Source organism: Macadamia integrifolia, unplaced genomic scaffold (genome assembly GCF_013358625.1).
Source record: "Macadamia integrifolia cultivar HAES 741 unplaced genomic scaffold, SCU_Mint_v3 scaffold_216A, whole genome shotgun sequence".
NCBI lineage: Eukaryota > Viridiplantae > Streptophyta > Magnoliopsida > Proteales > Proteaceae > Macadamia > Macadamia integrifolia.
In genome coordinates, this window is record NW_024870646.1 from 212,075 (window position 1) to 236,856 (window position 24,782).

Consider the following 24,782-nt stretch of genomic DNA (forward strand, 5'->3'; position numbering starts at 1 on the left):
TTCCACCTGACATTAGGGGTGTCAATCGGTCAGTTCGGTTTGGTTTTAGTCGGGTTGAATCGGTTTCGGCCTAGGAATGATGGAGACCAAAACCAATCTGATAAGGAACTTTGGTTTTTGGTCGGTTTCAGTTTCAGTCCGATTTGGTTTCGGTTTTTCAATATCAGGTTAATATCGGTTTATTATTGGGCTTGAACCATAGTAAAATCTTACATTCATAACTTGTAGTGACAAGATTTGGCCAAAAAAACACTTTAAATTTATGATTAAATCATGGTTTATCATTGTAAGGGAAAGATAACTAAGAAGATAATTAATACTGAAATCACAAAATGAACGCTATTACAATTTACAAATCAATTTCTCTATTGATTTGTAACAATTCCTTACAATAAAAAATATTCTCACTAATATTGTTAAAAATGGATAGTCAATTCACCAATTTATATAATAAATCATTTATTTTTATATCGGTTTCATTCGGTTTGATTTTGGTCGGTTCGGTTTGGATCGGTTTTATCGGTTCGGTCTAGGTTTTGACACCCCTACCTGACATGTCTTTGAGCTGTAACCATAGCAAAGCACTTAGTTCAACTGCTTGACCACTATTACTACCTTGTCCTTCAGAGTTAGAAGACCAGTTTAAAATCCAGTATCTCCAAAAACCCTGAACATTAATGGTGATTCGGAGATTCACAAGTCAACACACCAACGCTGAAATTGACTTCACACGAACAAGGTAGGGGAGAACATTCCTCCACCAAGAAGAAGGTACAACAGATATCACAAAAAAATAGGGTGGTTGATTCCATCATGCTAGAGACATTTCAATCTAGAGGTGCTCCTACAGCAAGGAACTGGGCCTCTTTGTTGTGGGATTAGGAGATTAAACAAAAAGTAACGGACAAAAAATAGGTAGAAAGAAGCTTATTAGGAAGTCTTTCTAGTGAAATGTGATTCTCTTTTCTTTTTTTTTTAAGTTGTTTTTTTTTTTTTTTTTGACTTGGTTCTACTTAGAAATACTAATTCATTTGAAACACCTTGTAAAGCTAAATGTGGTTCATTTGAGAAATAAGGCAAATAGAAAAACTCATATTAGACACACATAATCCTAACCCTCATATGAATAGTTCATGTTAAGTGGTGATTCAACAGAATCACAAAAATCGGGATGGGTAGCTAAACAGCTTTCCAGAAAATCTTAAAAATAAATACTGTTCAATAGAAACACTCTCTATGGACTCATTGCCAAATCCAAAATAAAACTCTAATGAATTATGTAACCAAACACATCCTAATGTTATCAACAATAGTTCCCCAAACTTTGAAGATTTAAGCTCTGAGCAAGCAAGAAAGCATCAAGCTTATACTTAGCTTGGGCCAGTAAGGGGTTGGCTGTACATGTATACCAACGAGATAATGCGTGAAGGCATTTTCAGCGCATAAGGTGGGGAGTAGACACACACAAGTGGGTAGCTTCCTTTTTTTTTGGTAAAAAATGTAACACTGGGTTGGTTTTAAGAGGAGAACTAGATGTCACTAATGCACTTTATGAGGGGTATTTGGCAATTTGAGGTGTTAAAAAGAAGCCTTTAATAAAAATTGCACCCGGTGGGAGTTGAACCCGCAAGACCAAGGCCGAAGCCTTCAATTACCATTAAACTGAGCTACAGGTGCTTTGAATGAATATTTCGAGTAAATATAAATATAAATATAAATATAAATATAAATATAAATATAAATATAAATATAAATATAAATATAAATATAAATATAAATATGAATATGAATATGAATATGAATATGAATATGAATATGAATATGAATATGAATATGAATATGAATATGAATATTTATAAATATAAATATAAATATAAATATAAATATAAATATAAATATAAATATAATTATAATTATAATTATAATTATAATTATAATTATAATTTAAAGCATAAAATATATAGTGCCTCTTGGGAGTGGAACCCATGAAACCAAAGCATCAATTCATGACAATTGAGCTACAATCTCTTAAACCTCGATGAGCTTAAAATATAAGTTTCCTCTTTTAAATATGTCAACTGCAACTTGATTCCAATTCAATGGTTTGATTACATCAATCTGACAACTTACTCCCGGCCGTAGGATAAGATGCCTCTAGATCTTATGATTCTCAATTTTGTCAATTCCACCTAAAACTCATTATCATAAGAGAAAGTATTTTATATAGACAGCAGTTATTGCGTGTGCACAAGGGCCTATAAATGTAAACTAAGAAAACCCCTCAGATAAAGAGCACAATGAAAAAAATAATGAATGTGAGGCTTAGAAGTATGAGAGCATATTAAGTCTTCATACGAGAACGGAGAATAATTTTTGTACAGGGTTGATTCGTACAGACGGAATCCACCCAACAATTAACTCTGAGATGGATTCTATCTATGTGGATCAGCTCGTATGAGAATGATTCTCATACGAGAACCTGATCCACACTCTAGAAGTACTAGAGCAAGGATGAAATTGAGCACCAGAACCATCCACAGGGTCAGATTATTGGGGATCCGAGAGCTGGAGTCTAGACCAACAGAATGATGACAAACACTTGCTCCCTTCTCTATTGCCTTGGACACAAATCAGTGGTTGAGGCATGCCGAAATGTAAGTTGGGTAAAAGCAATGGAGGAAGCTGAACCAAATTATAAACAATAAGACCTGAGAGTTAGTACCAAAGGCAATTGATAAGAATATGATTGACATCAAAATGGGTCTTCTGGATAAATTTAAATGAAGATGGCAGGTTGTCATAAACAAAGCAAGGCTAGTGCGCAAAGGATACACACAGGTAGAGTTATTGACTTTAGGGAGACATTTGCTCCAGTTGCGAGATTAGAGGTAATTGTGATTTTCTTGCGTAGACAGAGGCTTCATAGTATTTCAGACGGTTGTGAAGTATGCATTCTTGAATAAAACTCTAAAAGAAAATCTGTACATTGAGAAACCAGATGGGTTTTTAGTTGAATGAGGATTCTTATAGGGGTATGTCTAAATGTAACCGATCGGGTTACAAAAGCCTTGTAACCTAAATTACTATGTCCTTATTATTTTGTCATTTTGTGATTGCTTTTAAGGTCAAAAAAGTAAATTACTGTGTCCCCATTATTTTGTCATTTTGTGATTGCTTTTAAGGTCAAAAAAGTAAATTCAACCTCAACTTTTTGAATCGTTACTTTGATTTAAATGGCAAAACGAGGGGTTTTTTTTAGAATGAATACACTCTTCCCAAACAACCCGAACAACCCCTCGCCCCAATTGATCGTCTTCCTTCTCGCGAATCTTTCTGTTACCTTTGCTGGTTTTTATGGCATAAAGTTCGGCGAGATCATCTCCAATGAGTCAGGTAAAGGCTCTCTTTCTTCTCGGCGTGTCCAATGCTTTTATGGGTTTTAGGGTTTAAAACTTCTGGTTGACTTCATTTTTGTTTTTTGAAGTTTAGAAAACAAAACCTCTTCCCAAAAAGTCATGTATCAATTATATTGCAATAATTTCTATTGTTGTGCATTAGAGATGAGGTCGGTAATATAGTTCTAATCATGTCTCTCTCTCTCTCTCTCCCTCTCCAAAGAAATCAATTATATTAAATATGCTAGTGTTTTCAAGAAAGTTAAAATCCAAGAAGATAACAAATGGAAATATTGTAGGCTTTTTTTTTTTTCTTTTCGTAGAGCAATATTGTAGGTTTGGTACTACTATAATGATGACATATGAAATTTTGTAATTATAATATATTTTATAGGTTGATTCTAAGGGTTTTGGGATTGATTCTGGTCAATTCCAATTTGATTTGGATTTGGATTGATATTGGCAGCTACTGATTTGATCTCTGATTCCGTGTTTAAAATCGATTATAAGGTTTATAGGACTAGATCGTTGGTCTTAAGATTTGAGGGCGATTATAAGGTTCTTTTCAGTCCGATTTTGATTCGATTGGATCAAAATTTATAGGAATCAGTTCCAAGGATGTAGAGAACCAGTATCGGTCTCTGTCGATGCCGATTCAATACCGATCTGGATCGGTGGGTATCGGTCTATTTTACCCCAGATTTTTTATAAAAGGTACTACTTTTTACCTATTTTACCCCTGAAACGATCCGAATAATTGATCCGGATAGAGGATCCGTCTCAGCCGATACGACTGATCCTAGACCTATACTTGAAACCATGATCAATTCGATCTCAATTCCAAGTTTAAAATCCCTAGTTGATTGGGCTAGTTCAGATCAATCCCAATTCTGATCATTATAGAATGGCATATCTAGGATTTTTGGGGTTGGGCTGTTGGTTTTTAGAATTTAGTGTCAATTCTAGAATTTTTTGTGATTGATTCGGATCTGATCCAGACTGGAATCATTAGGGACCAATTTACACTTTGATTTTCAGCTAAAATTCTAGTATTAGCTGATTTTAATTAGAATTGGTCGTGAACTATCCAACTCCGTCAGTTCTAAAATGGTCAATTTAGAATTGAAATCACTAGAGGGATTGTTTTGATACTCAATTTCGAGTTTAAAATCATTGGTTGAATAAATCAATTTCGATCCAAATCGACCATAGTAATACTTATCCAGGCTGTTTCAGAATAACTGATTATAAGGCTTTTGTCATTGATTCGATCCATTTCCGATTTTGGTCACTTTGATATAGATTTTATCTAGTATTAGGCCAAACTGAAATCAATGTTCAATTTCAATTCAGACCGGTTCGGTTTTTATTGAGTTGACTTAATGGCCTCTTGTAGGTAATATGTTATCTTTTAGTAATTTTTTTAATTTGTTATAAGGTTTTTTACGATTTCGATTTGCTTGATCTAGTCCAATTCAATTTTTTACCGAGTTGATAAAAACTCAAATCGATAAAGGTTCTTTCACGTTTCTCTTGATTAGTCCAACCTATTTGAATTGAAAATGGACACCCTTACTCAAAGCAATAGACCTAATCACCCAACGGTTAGTATAATTTTTTTTTTTCAATTCCATGTTGGACTTTAGAGAGACGTGGAATTGAGATTTGAGATTCCAAACATAGTGATGGGTCTATTTGAGGATAAAATTCCATTTCTACCCTTTTTAAACACTTTGTCATAAAAAGCGGTGCAGTAGCTTTTAAGTTTTTATTGGGAATATAAACACATGAAATTACTTTTTGAATCCTCTTGAACCAATCATTTATTTCACGTTATAGGACTTTTAGGTAACTAGAAGTGGGTTACAAGCCTTTTGTAACCTACCTAGGTTACAACTAGACAAACCCTTCTTGTAGAAGTTGGGTTTCAGCTTATCAAATCACCCACTCCCAAAAAAAAAAAAAATGTTGGAAACTTCAAATAGTATTAAAAATTAAAGATTCAAAATATGATTTTGTTTCATCCAAGTATGTGTTAGAGAGGTTTGTCTCTTTCTAATAAGCACCTAAGTGACCAATAGGTATGACTATTGGAAAGCATAACTAAATGATCAATCGACATATATTATGAAAGAGTCATGGCTTGTGGAAACACCCATTGAAAGTCACTTCCTCTCCTATATAAAGTATGACAATCCCTACTTCAAAACTATTTTTTTTTTCCTCCATTATTATTTGGCTTTGTTTTTCTAAACTATTGGTCCTCGTCTTATGGATTTGGCTTGTTTCTAATTCTTCATCCACTAATTCTCTGCCAATTACTTAACTATGCGCGACATGTGTCCTATTCTTGACCCTCTTACGTCGTGGCGCCCCGTTCTGTTATTCTATGGATTGACCCGACAATCTTTACGGTCGTTGTGTCTCTCTCGATCACCTTGGAAGTCCTCCCTTCAGCCATTGAGGTAGGCCTTTGAACCATGCTCTCTATTCACCCTTTAGGTGCCTGCAGTCTTCAATATCTTTGTCGTGGTCGCAATGAAAGTGACAATACTTGCCCTAGTCTCGCCTCTCAGTGTGCTTGCCCATATTTTCCGGCCATTTGAGGATTTTCTCATTCTGGGTGTCCTTAATTTGCATTAGAATATCATCCCTCTTATGGGTAAGTGGAATGTATGCATCCAACTTCTTTGGGGGGCTGGTCCTCAGCTTTCTTTTAACCGTCACCTTTTACTTTCACCTTCAGGCATCCCTTTGTCGTCTTTCAACGTTCTCTTCTTGTTGGAGTTCCCCTCAGATCTTCGTCTCGTGCCTCTATGGTTGCTTCCACATGGATATACTTGTTGCATCGTTCCTTTAAGTCCGACAGCTCCTGAAACTCTCCCTCCACCATGAAAAATTGAGGCTTTTATTCTTGACTCCTCCTAGGAGGGCTGCAAATTCCACATCTGGGTTCAAAACCGTTACCTCAAGCTTCTCCTAGTTGAAGCACTTCATAAGCGCTCAGAGGGATTATCATTTTCGTCGTTTCACAGTCATTAGGTTGGCAGGGGTCTTCTAAAGGGCTTTACTACTCGAGAAGCCTTTCATGAACATCTCGCTTAACTTTTGAAAGTTATGAATGAACTTTGTCATAACGTGGTTGGAGACGTGATGAAACTATGTAGACACCTAATTTTGTCCCTCTTTTGACAATGATAATATATGGGCGGAGGCGAAGTAAGTACACTTGCTAAGGATATGATTTTCCTAATAAAACCCTAACCCTATTACCCTTTCCAAGTTAACCCAAATCATGGAGTCTGGGTATCGAACTATTATGTATAAATTAATTGATTATTTTTCATCACAAATGATAGCCAATAGTGTGGAGGTGACCAAAGGTGATTGCTTTTATTCCTGGGAATCCTGGAACTTTGCTAATACAAAAAAATTCCCAATTTTATTGGTTCTCGTTAATATTTAGCTATAAGAGAGATCAAATTTCATATTATTAGATAGTACTTATTGAGACGATTATGTTGATATCTCGTGTATAAAACTTTGATGCATGTAACCCTTGAAATCACTCTCGAAAGTTCAAAACTTTCCCAAAACCCTAGAAGCAGTTCAAACCTACATTAGGTGGAGGATACAACCGCCCCCTTGCTCGAACGATCTTCCTAAGGCTTGGTTGATTGGCCTAAGGCCCTAAGCAGATCTGCGAAGCTCTTGGCCGATTTGCTCAAGTTGGAAAACCCACTTAGTTATAAGATTGCCACTCAATTTAGTTTTTTATAAATAGGCCTCATTTCCAATGGAAGAGAAAAAAAGTAGATGGAAATTCTGAAAAACAATTTAAAAGTACTTATTTTTTAGGAAATTCCAAAAATGCCTTAAAGTTCTACCCAAACCTCTAGGAATAGGTAGAAACCCATAGATTCCGTCAAAATGCTACCAAAACCCTGATTTTCCCCCAAAATCCCCAAAATCCAAGGAACTTTATATATAAAGACTAGAATAGTGGTGGGGAACCTTAAAAGGTCCCGAGTATTTTTCAAAATCCTGTTTCCTCTAGAAGTGCGAGAAGAAAATGACGACTTCACCCCTAAGTCGAGGGAATCTCTGTTCACACTTATACTATAGGTGTAGATAATATTTTATCCATAGCTTGCATTTAGTCATTATTTCAATTATTTAGGGTAAAATATAGCACTTTACAGACATTACCTATCCGCATCAGCAAATATTATAGCCCCGCACAGTCGTTATGCTGTCTGCATCAACATGTAAATTATCATTTTGTTGTCATTATGCTGCCCAAATTTTCATAAAATTAGGGATAACCTATGTTATTTATGTGGGGGTAGACATGTAATTTCTATCATTCCATATAGGTAAATTAGGAATAATTTCTTATTATTTCATATGGAGACATATATGTCTTTCTATTATTCTATGTGATTATTAGGGGTGTCAAAACCTAGCCCGAACCGATAAAACACAAACTGAACCAAACTGATCCTTATTGGATTGGTTTTGGACGGAGGTATGTTGGGACCGGTTGAAAACCAGTCCAAACCGAACTGACCAATAACCAAATCGAAACCAAACCTAATGAAACCGATAAAAAAAAAATGATTATGAGATTATAAATTGGTGAATTGACTATCCATTTTTTACAATATGTGAAGTTTCTTAACAGATTGGTTTTGGTCTCCCTCATTTCTAGACCGAAACCGATTCAACCCAATTGAAACCAAACCGAACCATCCAATTGACACCCTAGTGATTATATTAGAGTTTACTTTCATTATTGCATGTGAGGTGGGGATAAATATAATTATCACCCCATATATCACTTTTAAGATTAATTTCTTATTATTACATGTGTTATAGCTTTGTATAGTTGTTGCATTGTTCGTATCTACATGTGATATAGTCTCGTACAACAGTTAAGCTGTCGATTTTTCTATAAATTAGAAACCATTATTATTTTGCTCTATCATTATTGCATACGTGTCTATTTTTCTCATAATATTTTGATTCCAAAACACGTAGCAAGCATGTTGGCATGGGGTTACACAAATTCTCAGGTGACAAAGTTTAAAATAAAGCATCTGATAGAAAGACCAGAATTTCTAGGCGAGGTGGGTGCCCAACACCTTCCCACTCTCATAACCTGACATAGACCTAAATCTCGAGAACAGACCAAATATGAAGTCAATCTTGGGGATTCAATACTTTCACCGGAATTAAATCCCCTCACTCGAGCTCAATCCCTCAGTTGGGATTGGGCTCACAATAGGGTTCTAGGCCTTTAATCCTAAGTGGCGACTCCTAACAACATGTTTTCCCCCTTCATGTCATCAATAAGAATGACAACATACCCCTAACAACCTCAGGAGGAGGAGTGTAGAAAGAGAAATAAGAAACCAACCCTACTGATATAATGGAAAGAGTGATCGCAACCCCGAGATGAGATTATCATTATATTCAAGGGACGAGAGGAAATGATTTGGTTCTTGATCTCCGATCTTTGTCTCCACAAACTGCATAGAATTCTTGAAGCTTTCCAGATGATCTATAGGGTCCACATGTCTTCGTAGTTGTCATAATTTGGCATCCCTGTGCAGAGGGGTCATTCGTGAAGTCCAGTTCCTTCGTTCTGGCCTAATTTTATGCGACCATCCAAACCTCATCCTTGAGTTCAAGGATCAGATGCTTCAGGGCCGTATCGACCTCCCCTTGTTGAGGTTCTTTCGGCCTAATTGCTAGCGCATCGGCCCCATGTCTTTGGGCATGACTCTCTTTTGAGGCAGTTGTGAGGATTTTTGCCATATCTGGAGAAGCCTAAATTGTTTTGAATGTTTGAATGATTCTAAGGTGCATGTTCGGATGGAATTGTTTTGTTATGCCCTGTAAAAACGCAACCCTAAAACGATGCAGAAGATAATGGAAAAACAAGAACAAGAAATGCACATAGATTTTATGAGGTTCGGCAAGATTGCCTACGTTCCCAGTGAGATGAGATCCTGCTTCACTATCAATGGAGAATAGGGTTACAGCACTCATTCCTCACAGCTCTCAGTATTGCTTGCATTACAGAGAAAGAAACCCTCGCTACAAATATATAGTGAAAAACCCTAATCCGAAAAGCACACAACTGCCCTCAAATAAAAAATTTGAGCGGGGGGCTGCGCCACCCTATATCCCCTGCTATGCAGGGGGGTCTCCTGCCCCCCTTACAACCCCCACGGCCCGCTAACCGGCTAGTAGGACTGCAGTCCTACCTGTCGAGGTGTTGCACCAGTACTCCCTGGATTAAACTGTGATGGAATACAAGACATTGTACACCAACATGCCCCTCATAATAGGCACTTGGTCTCTGACTAGAACTAGGGCTTGAGGTGGTGTGGAAGATCAGACTGGGTGTGGCTTTGGCCACCACTTGGTTGACTTGCGTTGTGTCCTTCGGCTTGGCCAATCATGAGTCTGCCTGGTAGAGGCTTTGGTTGGAGGACGTGGTAATGCGAGATTCGGGTTCATGTCACGGGCCTGCATGGTAGTTTTACTCTTTTGGTATGTTTTTCTCACCATATGAAAGCTCCTATTACATTTTCATTTCCCATGAATGATGTCAATCTGTTGTGGTAAAAATAAACTGTTGATGCTGACTTGGAGGTCTTGCACAACTGAATACAAGGTAAGAGAGCCCCAGAGTGGATTCCTAGGGTGGATTCTCTTATGCTCAAGTTAATAATCCGTGCAACAATAGCAATGAGGTATGGAAAGATCAATAGTGAGCGAGATTGTGAGCTGCCCCTTTACCTTGTGTTCTACTTCTTTATAGAATGGGACAAGGTAGGGTCCTACTGATAAACGGTTTCCATAGAATGGGACAAGTTTGAGGTTGATTAAGTGATTTCGTCAGGATGAGTTTCCATCTTTAGACATGGAGAATCCTTCCTCCTTGGGCATTCTGGGATAGCTTCCTTATTTAGAGAGATTGAGTCCAAGTGTGAATCCACCAGAGATAGAAGGTGGGATATTCCTCAGATCTCAGGATCCAATGATAATTGCTTCCCTATGAACTTATTTGGTTTTCCAACAGTAGTTGTCTTATAACACGTGTCATTGGCCCATTGGCCAGTTTTCTTACGCTATCAAAGCTAAATCTGATTGCTGATTTCTTGCCTAAGACAACGACCAAAAATATGGGTTCTTTCTTCTATGGTTGTCTTCCCTCACATGTAAGAGGAGTTCGTTGTAGATGCTCGGTGTAGGCTGTGAATGATAGGGGTGTCAAAACCTAGTCCGAACAGATAAAACTCGAATCAAACCAAACCCATCCTTATTGGATTGGTTTTTGACTAAGGTATGTTGGGACCGGCTGAAAATTGGTTCAAATCGAACTGACCAATAATCAATCGATAACTGATAAAAAATAATGATTATGAGATTATAAATTGGTGAATTGACTATCCATTTTTTACAATATGAGTGAGAAAAATTTTTATTGTAAGAGGAATTGTTACAAATCATTGAATTTTAAGTTATGAATAGAGAAATTGATTTATAAATTGTAATAATGCTTCCATTGATTTCCTTGTTCACTATACAAAACTAGTTGAATAGTTAAATGAATGATTGGATAATAGAGTTCATTTTGTGATTTCATATTAGTTATCTTCTTAGTAATTTGTTATCCATTGGTTTCAATATTAGTTATCTTTCCCTTACAACGATAAACTATGATTTAATCATAAATTTAAAGGTTTTTTTTTTTTTTCGTCAAATCTTATAACTATAAGTTATGAATGTAAGATTTCATTATGGTTCAATCCCAATAATAAACCGATCTAAACTGATATTAATCCAATATTGAAAAATCGAAATAAACCAATGCCAACCGGACCGAAACCGAAACCGACCAAAAATCGAAGTTCCTTAATGGATTAGTTTTGGTCTCCCTCATTTCTAGACCGAAACAGATTCAACCTGATCGAAACCAAACCAAACCGACCAATTCACACCCCGAGGCTGTGATGTTTGTGGTCTAGGTGACTTATTAGTTTCCTTTTGGGTGCTTCCCTATTGATGGCAATGTCGAAGGGGGGGAGCGCTAATTAGCTTTTGTGTGTTTCTGGTTTTGTAAGCCTAATTTGTCCATTTGTTATCTATATTCTTTCGCTTTTTTAATACAAATGATATGTTAGCAAAAAAATTAATCAGTGTGTACAAATTATTAGGTTTAAATACGAACATAGAGATGATGTGAAATATGGAACATTATAGACTTTCATGTATACAACAGCTAACTTTCCTATGTATATGAATTAAGAAAACCTTCATGTGGTTTGAATTCTATATATAACATGTAGCCAGCTCTAAGCGGATTTGTTGTGTATTTTTGTATAGTTACAATTAGGGGTGCAACAGGGCCGGGTTGGACTGGGCTTCTTAAAACCCTGACTCAGGGCTGCAAAACTTCAACCTAGGCCCTACCCTTCAGGGTTCAGCCCAGCCTTTACCCGTCCTGATTGGCCCTAATTTTTCAGTGTTGGGCCGGGATGACCCTGACCCTGACCCTTGTTTGCCATCAAGGACAATCTTTTTTATTGGTAAAAAAGGTAAGAGAGATCAGTGAGATTGTGAGAAGATATATTAGGAGTTTTGAGGTGTTAATGACTCAATATGAAATAATATATAAAATTAGGTTAAAGTTGGGGTCACAACTAGGGTCATAACCAGGGTCAACATCAAGGGCAAAAATCAGGGCAGGGCAGGGCCAAAACCAGGGCCAAAAGTCAGGGTAAAAAAATCAGGGCCGGGTTTAGGGCAGGCTGGATGGGCCAAAGACATCAACCCTTACTCGCCCTAACCCTGACTCAGGGTCAGAAATTTTAGGATTAGGATGACCCTCAGGGCCAAAATTTTCGGGTCGATACTTGTACGAGATTAGGGTGGGCCAAGGGCGGGTTTGGGCCATCAAGGCCAAACTTGCACCCCTAGTTACAATATATATCACAGTATACTGCTTTTAAGGTTACAATATATTAACAGTCTACCCCTTATCAAAACCCAAATGCTAAGATGGTACATTAGAGAAGTATATTATTTATAGGATTTGGAAATTAAAGGCTCCAAATAGAAATTTATAAAGCTCACATCACTGTGGAAAATAATTTCTGATTAGAGTAACTAGAAGAGGGATCAGATCTTCTATGATGGCCTAGGCTGTTAAATTATATTGTTTTATACAAAATCTTATTATAACAAAAAAAGAGATATAATATCTTAACCTGTAATGACACCAAAATGTGAACCTTATCTCTAGGTTTTCCTGTTAGCTAATCAGAATATTCCAATAGAAAGAAGGAAGAAAATTCCATTTATTAAAATTTTCATGTGAAGCAAATTTTGTTCTATAAATATTTAAAATTGTAACCCGCAACCCAACCCTATTACAAGCATCAAGTCTAGCATTTCATCTTTGTCCTCAAAAATCTATAATCTTTATATTACAGTAATGTGGTTCTCTAAGTTTATTGTTTTCATTTCCATGACAGTAGTAGTTTGTTCTAGTTTGATCAGTGCTAAGGATTGTAAGTCAAATGTTGTTTCACATACAATCTTTGTAGATCAGTCTGGCACTTCAAATTTTACCACAATTCAAGCCGCAATTGATTCTGTTCCCTCCAAAAATTCTCGATGGATTCGAATTTTTGTTCAAGCTGGTTTTTATAGGTAATTCTCACTTAATTTAGTTTTAAGTTAATTAGTTTTTCTATTTTTAATTTTTTAATTCAATTTTCTATTGATTTTTGTATTTTCAGATTTGGTTTCGTGGGGAGGGAGAGAGGATGTTACTTTCCTTTGGGTAGGGGTAAGGTGGGTTATGTCCACTGACCCCATTGTTTTTCTTCTTCAATTTTTCAATGGCTTACTCAGATCCCAAATAATATTTGGCTAAAATTTGGTTTCGTGGAGAGGGAGAGAGGGTGTTATTTTCCTTTGGGTAGGGTTAAGGCAGGTTATGTCCATTAACCCCCCCCCCCCAATTGCTCTTCTCTTTTGATTTTTCAATGATTCTAATAAAATTTTAGGGGCTTACCTAGATCCCAAATAATATTGACTAAAATTGATGAGGGAGAGAGGGTATTATTTTCCATTGGGTAGGGGTAAGGCAGAATATGTTCACTATCCCCCATTGCTATTCTCTTTTGATTTTTTAATGATTCTAATATAATTTTAGGGGCTTACCCAGATCCCAGATAATATTGACTAAAATTGATTTCGTGGAGAGGGAAAGAGGGTGTTATTTTTCTTTGGGTAGGGGTAAGGCGGGTTATGTCCACTAACCCCCCCCCCCATTGCTATTCTCTTTTGATTTTCAATAATTCTAATAAAAATTTTAGGGGCTTAATTATCTGATCCCATATAATATTTCGCTCAAATTTAGTTTCGTAGAGAGAGAGAGAGAGAGAGAGAGAGAGAGAGAGATCCCATATAATATTTCGCTCAAATTTAGTTTCGTAGAGAGAGAGAGAGAGAGAGAGAGAGAGAGAGAGAGAGAGAGAGAGAGAGAGAGAGAGATTTTTCTTTGGATAGGGGTAAGACGGGTTATGTCCACTAAGCCCCTATTGCTGTTCTCTTTTGATTTTTCAATAATTCTTATAAAAATTTTAGGGTTTACTCTATCCCATATAATATTTGGTTTAAAATATGTATATATATATATATATCTAATGATCAATTATTATAATATTTGGTTTAAAATATGTATATATATATATATATCTAATGATCAATTACTATTATTATGTAAAATATATATATATATATATATCTAATGATCAATTATTATTATTATTATTATTATTATTATTATTATTATGGTGTATGTTTGCAGAGAACAAGTAACAATAGAAAAAGACAAATCATGTATTCTCCTGGAAGGAGTTAGCAGGGGATCGACATACATTCAATATGATGCCCATCATGCAACAAATACTAGTGCTACTTTCCATTTAATGGCTGATAATTTTGTTGCAAAAAATATTTCCTTTGAGGTAAATGAGGTTTAATTAAACATAATTTAGTCTATGAAGTTTTTAAATTTTAAGCTTTTGTAATTTCTGACTGAAGTATTATTATGAATATGTCCATGACAGAACATATATAACCTTGGGCCAAATCATCCCACTCATACACCAGCAGTTGCAGCTTTAATTCGTGGGGATAAAGCTAGTTTCCATTCATGCAGTTTTAAAAGTTTGCAAGATACATTGTGGGATGAACGAGGCCGGCATTACTTCAGCTCATGTTTCATCCAAGGCGCAATAGATTTCATCTTCGGTGGTGGCCAGTCTCTTTATGAGGTTTTTTTTTTTTTTTTCGGTATAAGAATATATTAAAACACATATATAAATATTAAGACTCCACCTTCAGCAATGCTATCACTAGAGTTAAAGATCAAAGCCACACTTAACAAAGGTTCCATCTTCCACATGTCCATCAGCAGAAAAAACCTTAGAAAGAGTCAAAACGAAGATTACATCAATTGTGAAACAGAAAAATAAAAGTTAATGAGATAATTAATTAACAATAAAAAAAAGGTATATACCCAATCCACGAGACTCCTACATGTGTGAGATCCGGGAGGGGGGGCAGAACCATAGAGCCTTACCCAAAGAATGTTGAGAGGCTGTTTTGACTGTTTGACCACCAAGTCGCAACACTCGTACTTTACTGTTAGATCAAGGTCACCCCTTAAAAGATAATTAATTAGTGTGTCATGTAATAGGATTAAATTTCTTTCTTACGACATATATCTCCTAAAAAACGTTAATTAGATAATTAATCGGTAAGGAAAAAAAGAAAAAGGCATATCCAGTGCATAAGGCTTTCACATTTGTGAGTTTTTTTTTTTCCTTTGGCTTTTTTTTTTTTTTTTTGGGGGGGTGGTGTGGGGGATGGGGGATGAGAACTACACAGCCTTACTTGGAGAATGTCGAGAGGCTATTTTTACCCCTTGACTACCAAATCGAAACATCCGTACCTTACCATTGGCCCAAGCACGTCCCTTTAAAAAATAATTAACTAGTATTATTTAATAGGGTTATATTTCTTTCTTACCAATTTTATCTCTTAGATGTATTACAATTTCAATAGACTAGAGAAACCTGTTGTGTATCAGGGTTGGCTAATCTCTTCTTTATTATTTTATGAAGCAATGCGTTATAACTGTTACTGCTAGGGATGCAAATCTGCCGAATGGTTCAAGTGGTTATATAACAGCTCAAAGAAGATACTCACCAAATGATCCAAATGGCTTTGTGTTCAAAAGTGCAACTGTGGTAGGAAATGGTCGAGCATATCTTGGAAGGGCTTGGGGACCTTATTCCAGAGTTATATTTGCAAGGTCATCATTATCCAAGGTTGTGGATCCAATTGGATGGGACGCTTGGTACTTTGTTGGCCATGAGTATGATCACTTCCCCTTTCAAACTTCATTAGCTACCTGTTTTGTTGGTTATTACTTATTTTCATTTCTTATCTTCAAAATGGTCTTCAATTCCACGGTTTTGCAACATCTTATTTTGATTCACAATACTACTAGTTTGTGGCCATGGAGCACTATTCCATTATTTTTTCGATGTAAAAACACCTATTTTTGGCTTCGGCTCATAAACGAAGTAGTACTAGCAAGGATTCAAGTTTTTATTGTATTTTTCTTTCTTTTCTCTAAAAAAAAAAAAAAAAAAAAAAAAAAAAAACAATTTTCAATGATTATTTGTGTTAGGGACTTAGTTAGAACTCATCTGAAGAGGGTGCCCAAATAGCTATAAGCCTTCACATCGAGTTATTTACTTTCGATGTGGGATTATTACTTTCGTGTGAAACCCCAATGCAATCCATTATTATTTGTAACATATGTCTTTAATTTCAGGAGAAACCTTACATATGTGGAGGCTGATTGCACTGGAAAGGGATCGAATACCTCGAAGCGTGTGAAATGGGAGAAGAAGATGAACTCCTCCCAGTTGAGGCAATTTATCAACTTATCATTTATTGATCAACCAGAAGGATGGGTTGAAAAACAACCCTTATAAGGAGAATAAATCTCAGTGTATACTAATTCATCAATAAATACATCCTACTGGTAACTAGAAGGATGCATCAACATGTATAATCCTTTTACTTTTATTCATTGCATAACTCAAATTATTCATTGAATAAAATAATTCTTAGATTTTTTTATTTTTTATGTCCCTCTTGAATTCTTATTTCTTTTATTAATAATATTTTAGGGACTCCCCAAGTTAGATTTGAGAGAACGAGATCATAAGTCGTGAACGCACTCACTTGCATTAGTGGTCACCTAAATGGTTCTAAAACTGGAATCGAATCAGTCAATGTTGACTGAATCGGATTGGTATTAACTTTAATCGATCCCTGATCCTGACTGATATAATCCTAATATACAAATAATGTCCAAGGGTAAAAACGTAATAAGAAAATAAATGCACGTACCTCCACATTTGCTTCAGTTACTGATGGCATTAGGACAATACAGTGGTCATTGACACTTGTATGGATGGAGACGGATTGGATATGAATGGAATTCAAATTGCATGTGATTGGATTTGGATATTCTCTTATCAAATATGGATATTTCTAAACGGATATGGATGTGGATTGAATTTGGATTTTCGATCATTTGTTTATTCTCTGACTTGTGTAATCCATATCTTCCTCCCCCCAGTGAATTCAATTTGCTCTTAATTCATCTTTTTAAGTTGTCTTAGCTCTTTTTCTTATTCTCTAAAATCTGTTTAAACTTTAAGAACCCTCAAAATCATTAATTGATTATCTAATTGAATCGGATAATTTGGATTTGAATCTGTAGATCCTTAGATTGAATACGGATCCCCCTATATTCATATGGATGTAGATTCAAATTTTGATTTCGGCTATCCATTTACATCCCTACTTGTAATTCAGTTAGCTACGGTGTCTTTCCCTATGGAGACAGGAGGCTGATGCTACTTCGGTCGCCAACTATATATTCCATTTGCGGAGATCTTTTACTCAAATTGTGGAAATCTTGTGCTTGTAATTCCGCATATGGGATTAAGATTTATGCAATCTTTGTATGAATATCATGACTTAGTTGCCAATACTAAAGTTTTGGGAAAAAGAAACCTAAAAGGCAACGTGACCCTTATGCCCACACATAATAAGGGACTAAGGGGTGAAATGACTACCTCAAATATGGAAATTCTGCCCCTATTGATGCTTCTACTAGTACCATCATTGTCCCTTGCATTAGTGTAGGAGCCACACTGCCTTTCTAGGGAACTCTCTCCGGGTTTAATATTAGGGAAAAGAACCATGCCAGTCTGGTGTAGGAAACAACCAAACATAGTTGGGTGTGAAAAGACCCAACTACCCCACCACAGTTGGGTATTGCTGGGCATTCGTACGCTAGATCACCAGCAGAGTGCCCCTCCCCCTTATTATTATTATTATTATTATTATTATTATTATTATTATTATTATTATTATTCAACTTTGGGTAATCAAACAGTGTTTTGTAATATTAACCCACAGAAACAATCTCAATCTCAATGAAATTATATTCAGAATATATAGATATAAGGCTGCTGAGTCGTTATTGTAAACCAAACATTTTGGTAGTGTAGTGGAACCAAACTTACCCAATATCTCTGACTTCCATTTTTATTCCCCGAAATTTCGGCCTTAAATAGAAAATAAGTAGTATCAGTATTTGCATGCTTCAAAGGGTTCAACTGGATTAAACTTGAATTGAATCAATCTGGGATTTATTTTATTTTATTATTTATTTTATTGTAAGAAAATAACCGAAACCATAGTGGCATAGTACATATACTTTTCTAAAGGATCCTGGTGGATAATTATGAGGGCTATTTGGTAATTTCGGTCTTAAATAGAAGCCTTTTTAAAATTTAAGAAAAAATTAAAACAATGGACGTAGTGGGAGTCGAACCCACACAACCAAGACCAAATCCCTCAACTAAACATTCTGCCAATTCTAGCCAATTATTTGTGGAAAAAAATCTTGACATGGCAAAAGCATATAATAGAATGGGGACTTCTAAGAGCTCTCTTTGAATCCTTAGTTTCCATAAGGATTTTCCTTTGTTTCTTTTTGTATCAAACTGGAGAGATCCTCCTTTCAACACATTTAACCCTCTAGTGGCATTTGTCAACGTGGTCTCCTGAACCGATATCTTTTTATCACTGCAATGGAAGTTCTATCCCGATCATTGTTAGCATACAGGGATCTTAACATTTTTTTGCTAGAAATGAAGCTAAAAAGATAATAGGAAAAACATGGACTAAGAAATATGAAGATTTCTATAATAATTTGGGCGCACAAAGGAAGGAAGAAAAATATCAATAAACTAACTGTTATATCAAACACCAAGAAATACGAAAATAAAGAGAATAGATCCGCACAACACAGAGATTTAACGAGGTTCACACATCAGGGTGGTGTGCTACGTCCTCGGGCGCAGAAGAAGATGTTTCACTATGCGGAAGAGATATTACACCCAAGTAGCAGCGAGAAAACTCGCCCTGAAACCCTAGCTCGAAAAAACCCCAAAATACAATGACTTTCTCAACAAGCAACAGTACATTATATATACTCCAAGTCGCGGGTTGACCCATCGGGTCACGGTCGATCCGGTCAAACCATACCGCCCCACACTCCCATACAAGATCAGTGATGGGCTCCGGGCTTGGGCCTATCGGCCCAGTCCCTCTGCTTCTATCACAGATATCAGAAAACTTTCCATTCAGGTCGCCACCAAAATATGTCAGAGCGGGTCAATCTTCAAACGGGTCAAGAATTCGAGAAAAACTTAACAAATCTCCACCTTGGCTTGAATTCTCCTCAAACAAATAGCTAAAATCTTCATCTTATGACACAGAGATTTAACAAGGTTTATACACCAGGGTGGTGTGCTACATCCTCGGGTGAAAAAGAAGATGTTTCACTATGCAAAAGAGAGATTACACTCAAGCAGTGGCGAGAAAACTCACCCTGAAACCCTAGCTCGAAAAACCCCCAAAATACAATGACTTTCTCAACAAGCAACAGTACATTATATATAATCCAAGTTGTGGGTCGACCCATCGGGTCGTGGTCGATCTGGTCAAACCATACCACCCCGCACCCCCATACGAGATCAGTGATGGGCTTTGGGCTTGAGCCTATCGGCCCAACCCCTCTGCTTCCATCACAGATCACAAAAAACTTTCCATTCGGGTCGCCACCAAAATATGTCGAAGTGGGTCAATCTTCAAAATAGGTCAAGAATTCAAGACAAACTTAACAATAACTAAATTGAGGGAAAGCAAGAGAAGAGATTTTAATCATATCGGATGCATTAGAATTAAAGATAATAAAGTATTAAAAATGATGAGGATATTAAAGAGAGATAGAAAAAACCATTTCTATAACTTACTAATTGAAAACAATACAGATAATAGTTTTATTTTTATTTATTTTTATTATTGTTATTATTATTATTATTATTATTTTCAAATAATTGTGTGTTAAAAATATGTTTCACTTAGAGATGCTTTATTGTATCCCCAAGCTGCTTGACGAGGTAGACATCTTAATTGAGAGTGGACTCCCTTCCAAGAGATGTTGAAATCAAACACGCAGTGCGTGTGGGAACTGGATTCGGACAACTCTCTTAGTTCAGACGGTTTCCTTGGTGCCTTCTTCAAGAAATGTTGGGAGGTGACTGGCCGAGATGTTTGTAGTGCATTCAGATCATTCTTCCCTACGGGAACCATGCCAAAGGGATTGAACAATAAATTTTGTGTGCTTATTCTCAAGCTCGAAGGTGCAGCTACTCTAGACAAGTTTAGACCTCTATGCATGGGTAACTTCTATTGCAAGTTTTTCCAAAATTATGGCCATATACCTAGAACTATGCCTCCCTAGACATATGTCTAAAGAACAGGGTGCCTTCCAGAAGGAGAAGCTCATACAAACAAACATTAGTTTAGCCTTTGAGTTAACTAATTTGATGTACACCTCAACCAAAGGTGGGGGCTTGGGTATGAAGATTGATATTCAGAAAGCATATGATACCATCTCATGGGATTTTATTCTTCATGTTATTCAAAGATTTGGGTTTACAGAGAAATGGATACCTCAGCTTCATCAAATGTTGCTAACCACAAAAATATCCATTCTGCTCAACGGTGGCTCAGTTGATTTCTTTGGTGTGGAACAAGGTCTTTGTCAAGGGGACTCCATATCAACAACGTTGTTTAATATTGCAGAGATGTTTTCTGTCATGGTCTGTCCAAGATGATTGCTGAGAAGAACTTGGTCCCTCTTCAAGGGCCCCGCGGGCCATTCATGTCGGGTCACATACTATTCGCGGAAGATCTTCACCAACACCTCTATTCGGTATGTGAGAAATCTGAAGTGTTTTTCTATCCAATACCAAGATTTATCTAGAAAAAGATTAAATCTTGAAAAAAGAAAATTGTTTTTAGGCCAAATCTCTCATGCAAGGAAACGTTGAATTTTTTATTTTCTAGGGATGCCTATCTATAACTTCCCCACTAGATATCTTGGAGTGGATATTTTCAAGGGCGAGTGAGAAGAGAGCCAATCATCCAAATCATTGATAGAATGAAGAATAGATTGTTCTCTCTATGGCAGGAAGAATTGAGTATGTAAGAGCTTTCATTTTAGGAATGCCAGTACATAGCTTCTCTGTGTACTAGTGGCCGTTGTCCCTTCTTGCAACTATGAAATGGGATCAAGTCTGCAAACCAAAAACGAAAGGGGCCTAGGGATCAGAAAACTACGAGAGGTAAATAAGATTATGCTCAGCAAGATGGTAGTTGGTGTATGATGTCTTGTATTCCGTCGCAGTTTAATCTAGGGAGTACTGATGCAGCACCTAGATAGGCAAGATGGAGGTCCCACTAGCCGGTTAGAGGGCCGTGGGGGTTGCAAGGGGCATGAGGCCACCGTGCATAGCAGGGGGTGTAGGGGGTGCAGCCCTCCGCTCGAATTTTTTATTTGAGGGCAATTGTGTGCTTTCCGGATTAGGGTTTTTTCGCTATATATTTGTAGCGAGGGTTTCTTTCTCTGTAATGCAAGCAATACTGAGACGTGTGTGAGGACGAGCGCTATAACCCTATTCTCCATTGATAGTGAAGTAGGATCTCATCTCATTGGAGACGTAGGCAACCTTGCCGAACCTTGTAAAATCCGTGTGCATTGTTTGTTTTGTTTTTTTCATTATCTTCTGCATCGTTTTAGGGTTGCGTTTCTACACAACTATCCCTGCAAAACCAGTGAGGATCATAGATTTCACATCTTGTTTAACTACTCCAACTCCCGGCATCAAAGATGAAGCTGATATCAATCCATCGTTGGCTCCAAGAACTGCAGCTCGAAGCCATTGTGCCCTCTAGGAGTAATTGATACTGAGTTCATCGTGGCTACCAGAGATCTCTTGGCTGAGAGCCTCAGAGCCTCAGGTGAGAGCCTCAGGTGCTTGTGGGTTGCCAGCTTCTAGAGCTGCCATTGAACTTGATAAGGAAGAAAAGAAGGTAGTTTGATTACGTAGAGAAGGGATGGGAAGAGATTAAAGAAGGCTTGTGGAAGCCACATTCCCTCATCAAAGGTATTTATAGAGAAAGGGTTAACTCATTTGGGGTAGTATAGAAGTTCCTCTCCCCTGCAGGTAACCTTCCCACCTCATCTCACACCATTCATGGGGTGTCGGCCCCACACCCTAAAGGTGGACCTCACATCCAATGAACTGTGTAAGATAGGGTGGATTGGTTACCTGCAGTGGAGGAGATATGGACATCACCAATAGAGACTCTTCCAAGGGAAGAAGAAACAATTTTGCATGATACATACACTCATACGTAGACATATAAAAACCAAAATTCATTACATGATGAACTAATAGTTCAAAATTGGCAGGACCATGCCTGCAACATGCCTACTTAAAGTGGCGTTACTTATGGCATCATCTACTGTCCTCTTTTATTGGAAATGATTAGTGAAGATCATAAGAGATGCCACCATTCCTAATGTGGTTGTGGTCCTTGGGCCAGCTGAGCTTTGTTTTGCTAAATATTTTCAAGAGTATATTAATCAATTAATATGGATGTACAAAATGATTAAAGTTTAGACATATTCAGATGAGAAAAAAAAATACAAAATTGTCTAAAATTTTACCTTTGGCGTGATCATCAACAGAAATAGAAATAATCCAAAAAGCCACTAATAACACCATATGACTCTGCCATCATCAGAAGACTAAAGACAGCTAAAAGTGAAAGTAGTTTTCAGCTGTCATACAATTAATTTGCAAATCTATAGCACAGTCTTCCCTCAAAGTCTCACATAACATCATTGTAAATAAATTTAGAAAAAGAAATCCATGTGTACGAATCACACTGATTTGCACTTTTTTTTTGAAAGAGCATCTGCACTTGAATTAATTCATCTCTCTATAACAATGTGAAATGTTCCAATATATAAAATCCAAGTAAAGTTTAATAGAAATCCGCTATTGCATAAACATCCAAGGGATAAAGTAATTGAACACACTCACTGCAACCATTGCTGAATCTGATTCAATCCAAAGACTATGAATTGCTTTCATTTTAACCATATCCACATATGTGGTTTCTTCCAATAAATTTCAACAACCCTTGAAGTACATGGCTTGGCAGCATCTATTCCTAAAAATTAGACAATAGAATATCTTCAATAGACGAAATCTTACAAGGCTTCTACGACGATGCATATTTTAGATCATGGATAATAAGAGAGGGGCCAGCTGAACTGTCCACATTGGCATGGATCTAAAACCATGGCAAGAAGTTTCCAAAGTCAGTTTGGGATCTAATGGTGATGTAGTCTTGTTAGTGTTGGTGTACGATGTCTTGTATTTCATTGTAGTTTAATCTAGGGAGTACTGGTGCAGGTGCCTCGACAGAATAGAATGGCAGTCCCGCTTGCTGGTAAGTGGGCCGTAGGGTTGCAAGTGTCGACTGAATAGAATGGCAGCCCCGCTTGCCGGTAAGTGGGCCGTAGGGTTGCAAGGGGGCAAGGGGGCATAGTCCCCCACTCGATTTTTTTTTTTTTTTTTTTTTTTTTTTTAGGGCATTTTTATACTTTCCTGATTAGGGTTTTTTGCTATATATTTGGAGCAAAGTTTTATTTCTCTATAATGCAAGAAATTCTAAGAGGTGTGAGGACGAGTGTTGTACCCCTATTCTCCATTGATAGTGAAGCAGAATCTCATCTCATCAAGGACGTAGGCAATTTTACCGAACCTCATAAACCTGTGTGCATTGTTTGTTCTTATTTTTTCATTACCTTCTGCATCGCTTTTAGGGTTGCGTTTCTACAGTTGGAAGCTACGAATTAAGAAAGAGTCAAGAATACATTCTACCAGGTTTGTAACCGATAACATAAAGACAAAAGCAAAAGAAAACGTAAAAGGAAAAAGCTATTATTCTTCTAGACTATAACGAAACTCTTCAATGTTTCAAGGATATGCCTCTACAACAATTGTGATTGCAACGCAAGTAGGCCATCTCCCATGGTTTGTGTGGCATAATTGGTTGGCTTTGTATTCATATTTTCCATCGATTAGGTGGATGATCTCACATTGATAGGGGTGAAAGTTTGGCCTGACGGTCCAAACCTGACCTTGGCCCTCCCTGATCCCGAACAAGTACCGACCCAAAAATTTTGGCCCTAAGGGCCGGTCCAACCCTGAAATTTCTGATCCTGAGTCAGGGTCAGGGCAGGTAAAGATTGATGTCTTTGGCCCACCCAACCCGCCCTAAACCCTGCCCTGATTTTTTTTACCCTGAGTTTAGGCCCTACTTAGCCCTGGTTTTTGTCCCTGATATTGACTTTGGATTTTTTGTTTTCTTAGGATGTCTCCTCTTTGCTTAACATGACAAGGGTTTTGAGATCTTCTAATTTTTGCCTTATTAGGATGATCTCTTTGTTTATTATAACAAATAATTGAAATTTGTTGGATTATTTGATTTTTTAGGATGATCTCCTATTTGTTACCATAATAGTTGGAGTTATTTATATTGTTTGAATGTTTTCTTTAGGAAGTTGTCCTCGTGACAAGTAATTTTTGATTTTGTGTTTTTATCTCCTCCTTATTATGAATATTTTTTTATTTTTTAGTTATTTCATATTTTGCAGGGTTAGGGTTAGGGTCAGGGTATACCCGGCCCTTAATGGCAGACCAGAGTCAAGATTTCATATTTTGCAGGGTTAGGGTTAGGGTCAGGGTATACCCGGCCCTTAATGGCAGACCAGAG

General features: G+C 36.9%; 1 protein-coding gene across 1 annotated transcript; it reads left to right on the forward strand.

The window, feature by feature from the left end:
- The first annotated feature begins 12,906 nt into the window (after positions 1 to 12,906).
- Positions 12,907 to 16,492, forward strand: LOC122071358 (probable pectinesterase 29). Its single transcript, XM_042635696.1, has 5 exons — positions 12,907 to 13,124; positions 14,290 to 14,449; positions 14,552 to 14,758; positions 15,611 to 15,864; positions 16,330 to 16,492. The coding sequence occupies exons 1-5, from the start codon at positions 12,907 to 12,909 to the stop codon at positions 16,490 to 16,492; spliced, it is 1,002 nt and encodes a 333-aa protein (XP_042491630.1).
- Positions 16,493 to 24,782: the final 8,290 nt, after the last annotated feature.

Bases quoted from the DNA above. Each gene is read 5' to 3' on its own strand.
- LOC122071358 (XM_042635696.1), top strand. From the start codon at position 12,907: ATGTGGTTCTCTAAGTTTATTGTTTTCATTTCCATGACAGTAGTAGTT. The intron at 14,450-14,551 runs GTAAATGAGGTT...TGTCCATGACAG, and splicing joins CAAAAAATATTTCCTTTGAG to AACATATATAACCTTGGGCC. The intron at 15,865-16,329 runs GTATGATCACTT...CTTTAATTTCAG, and splicing joins TGGTACTTTGTTGGCCATGA to GAGAAACCTTACATATGTGG.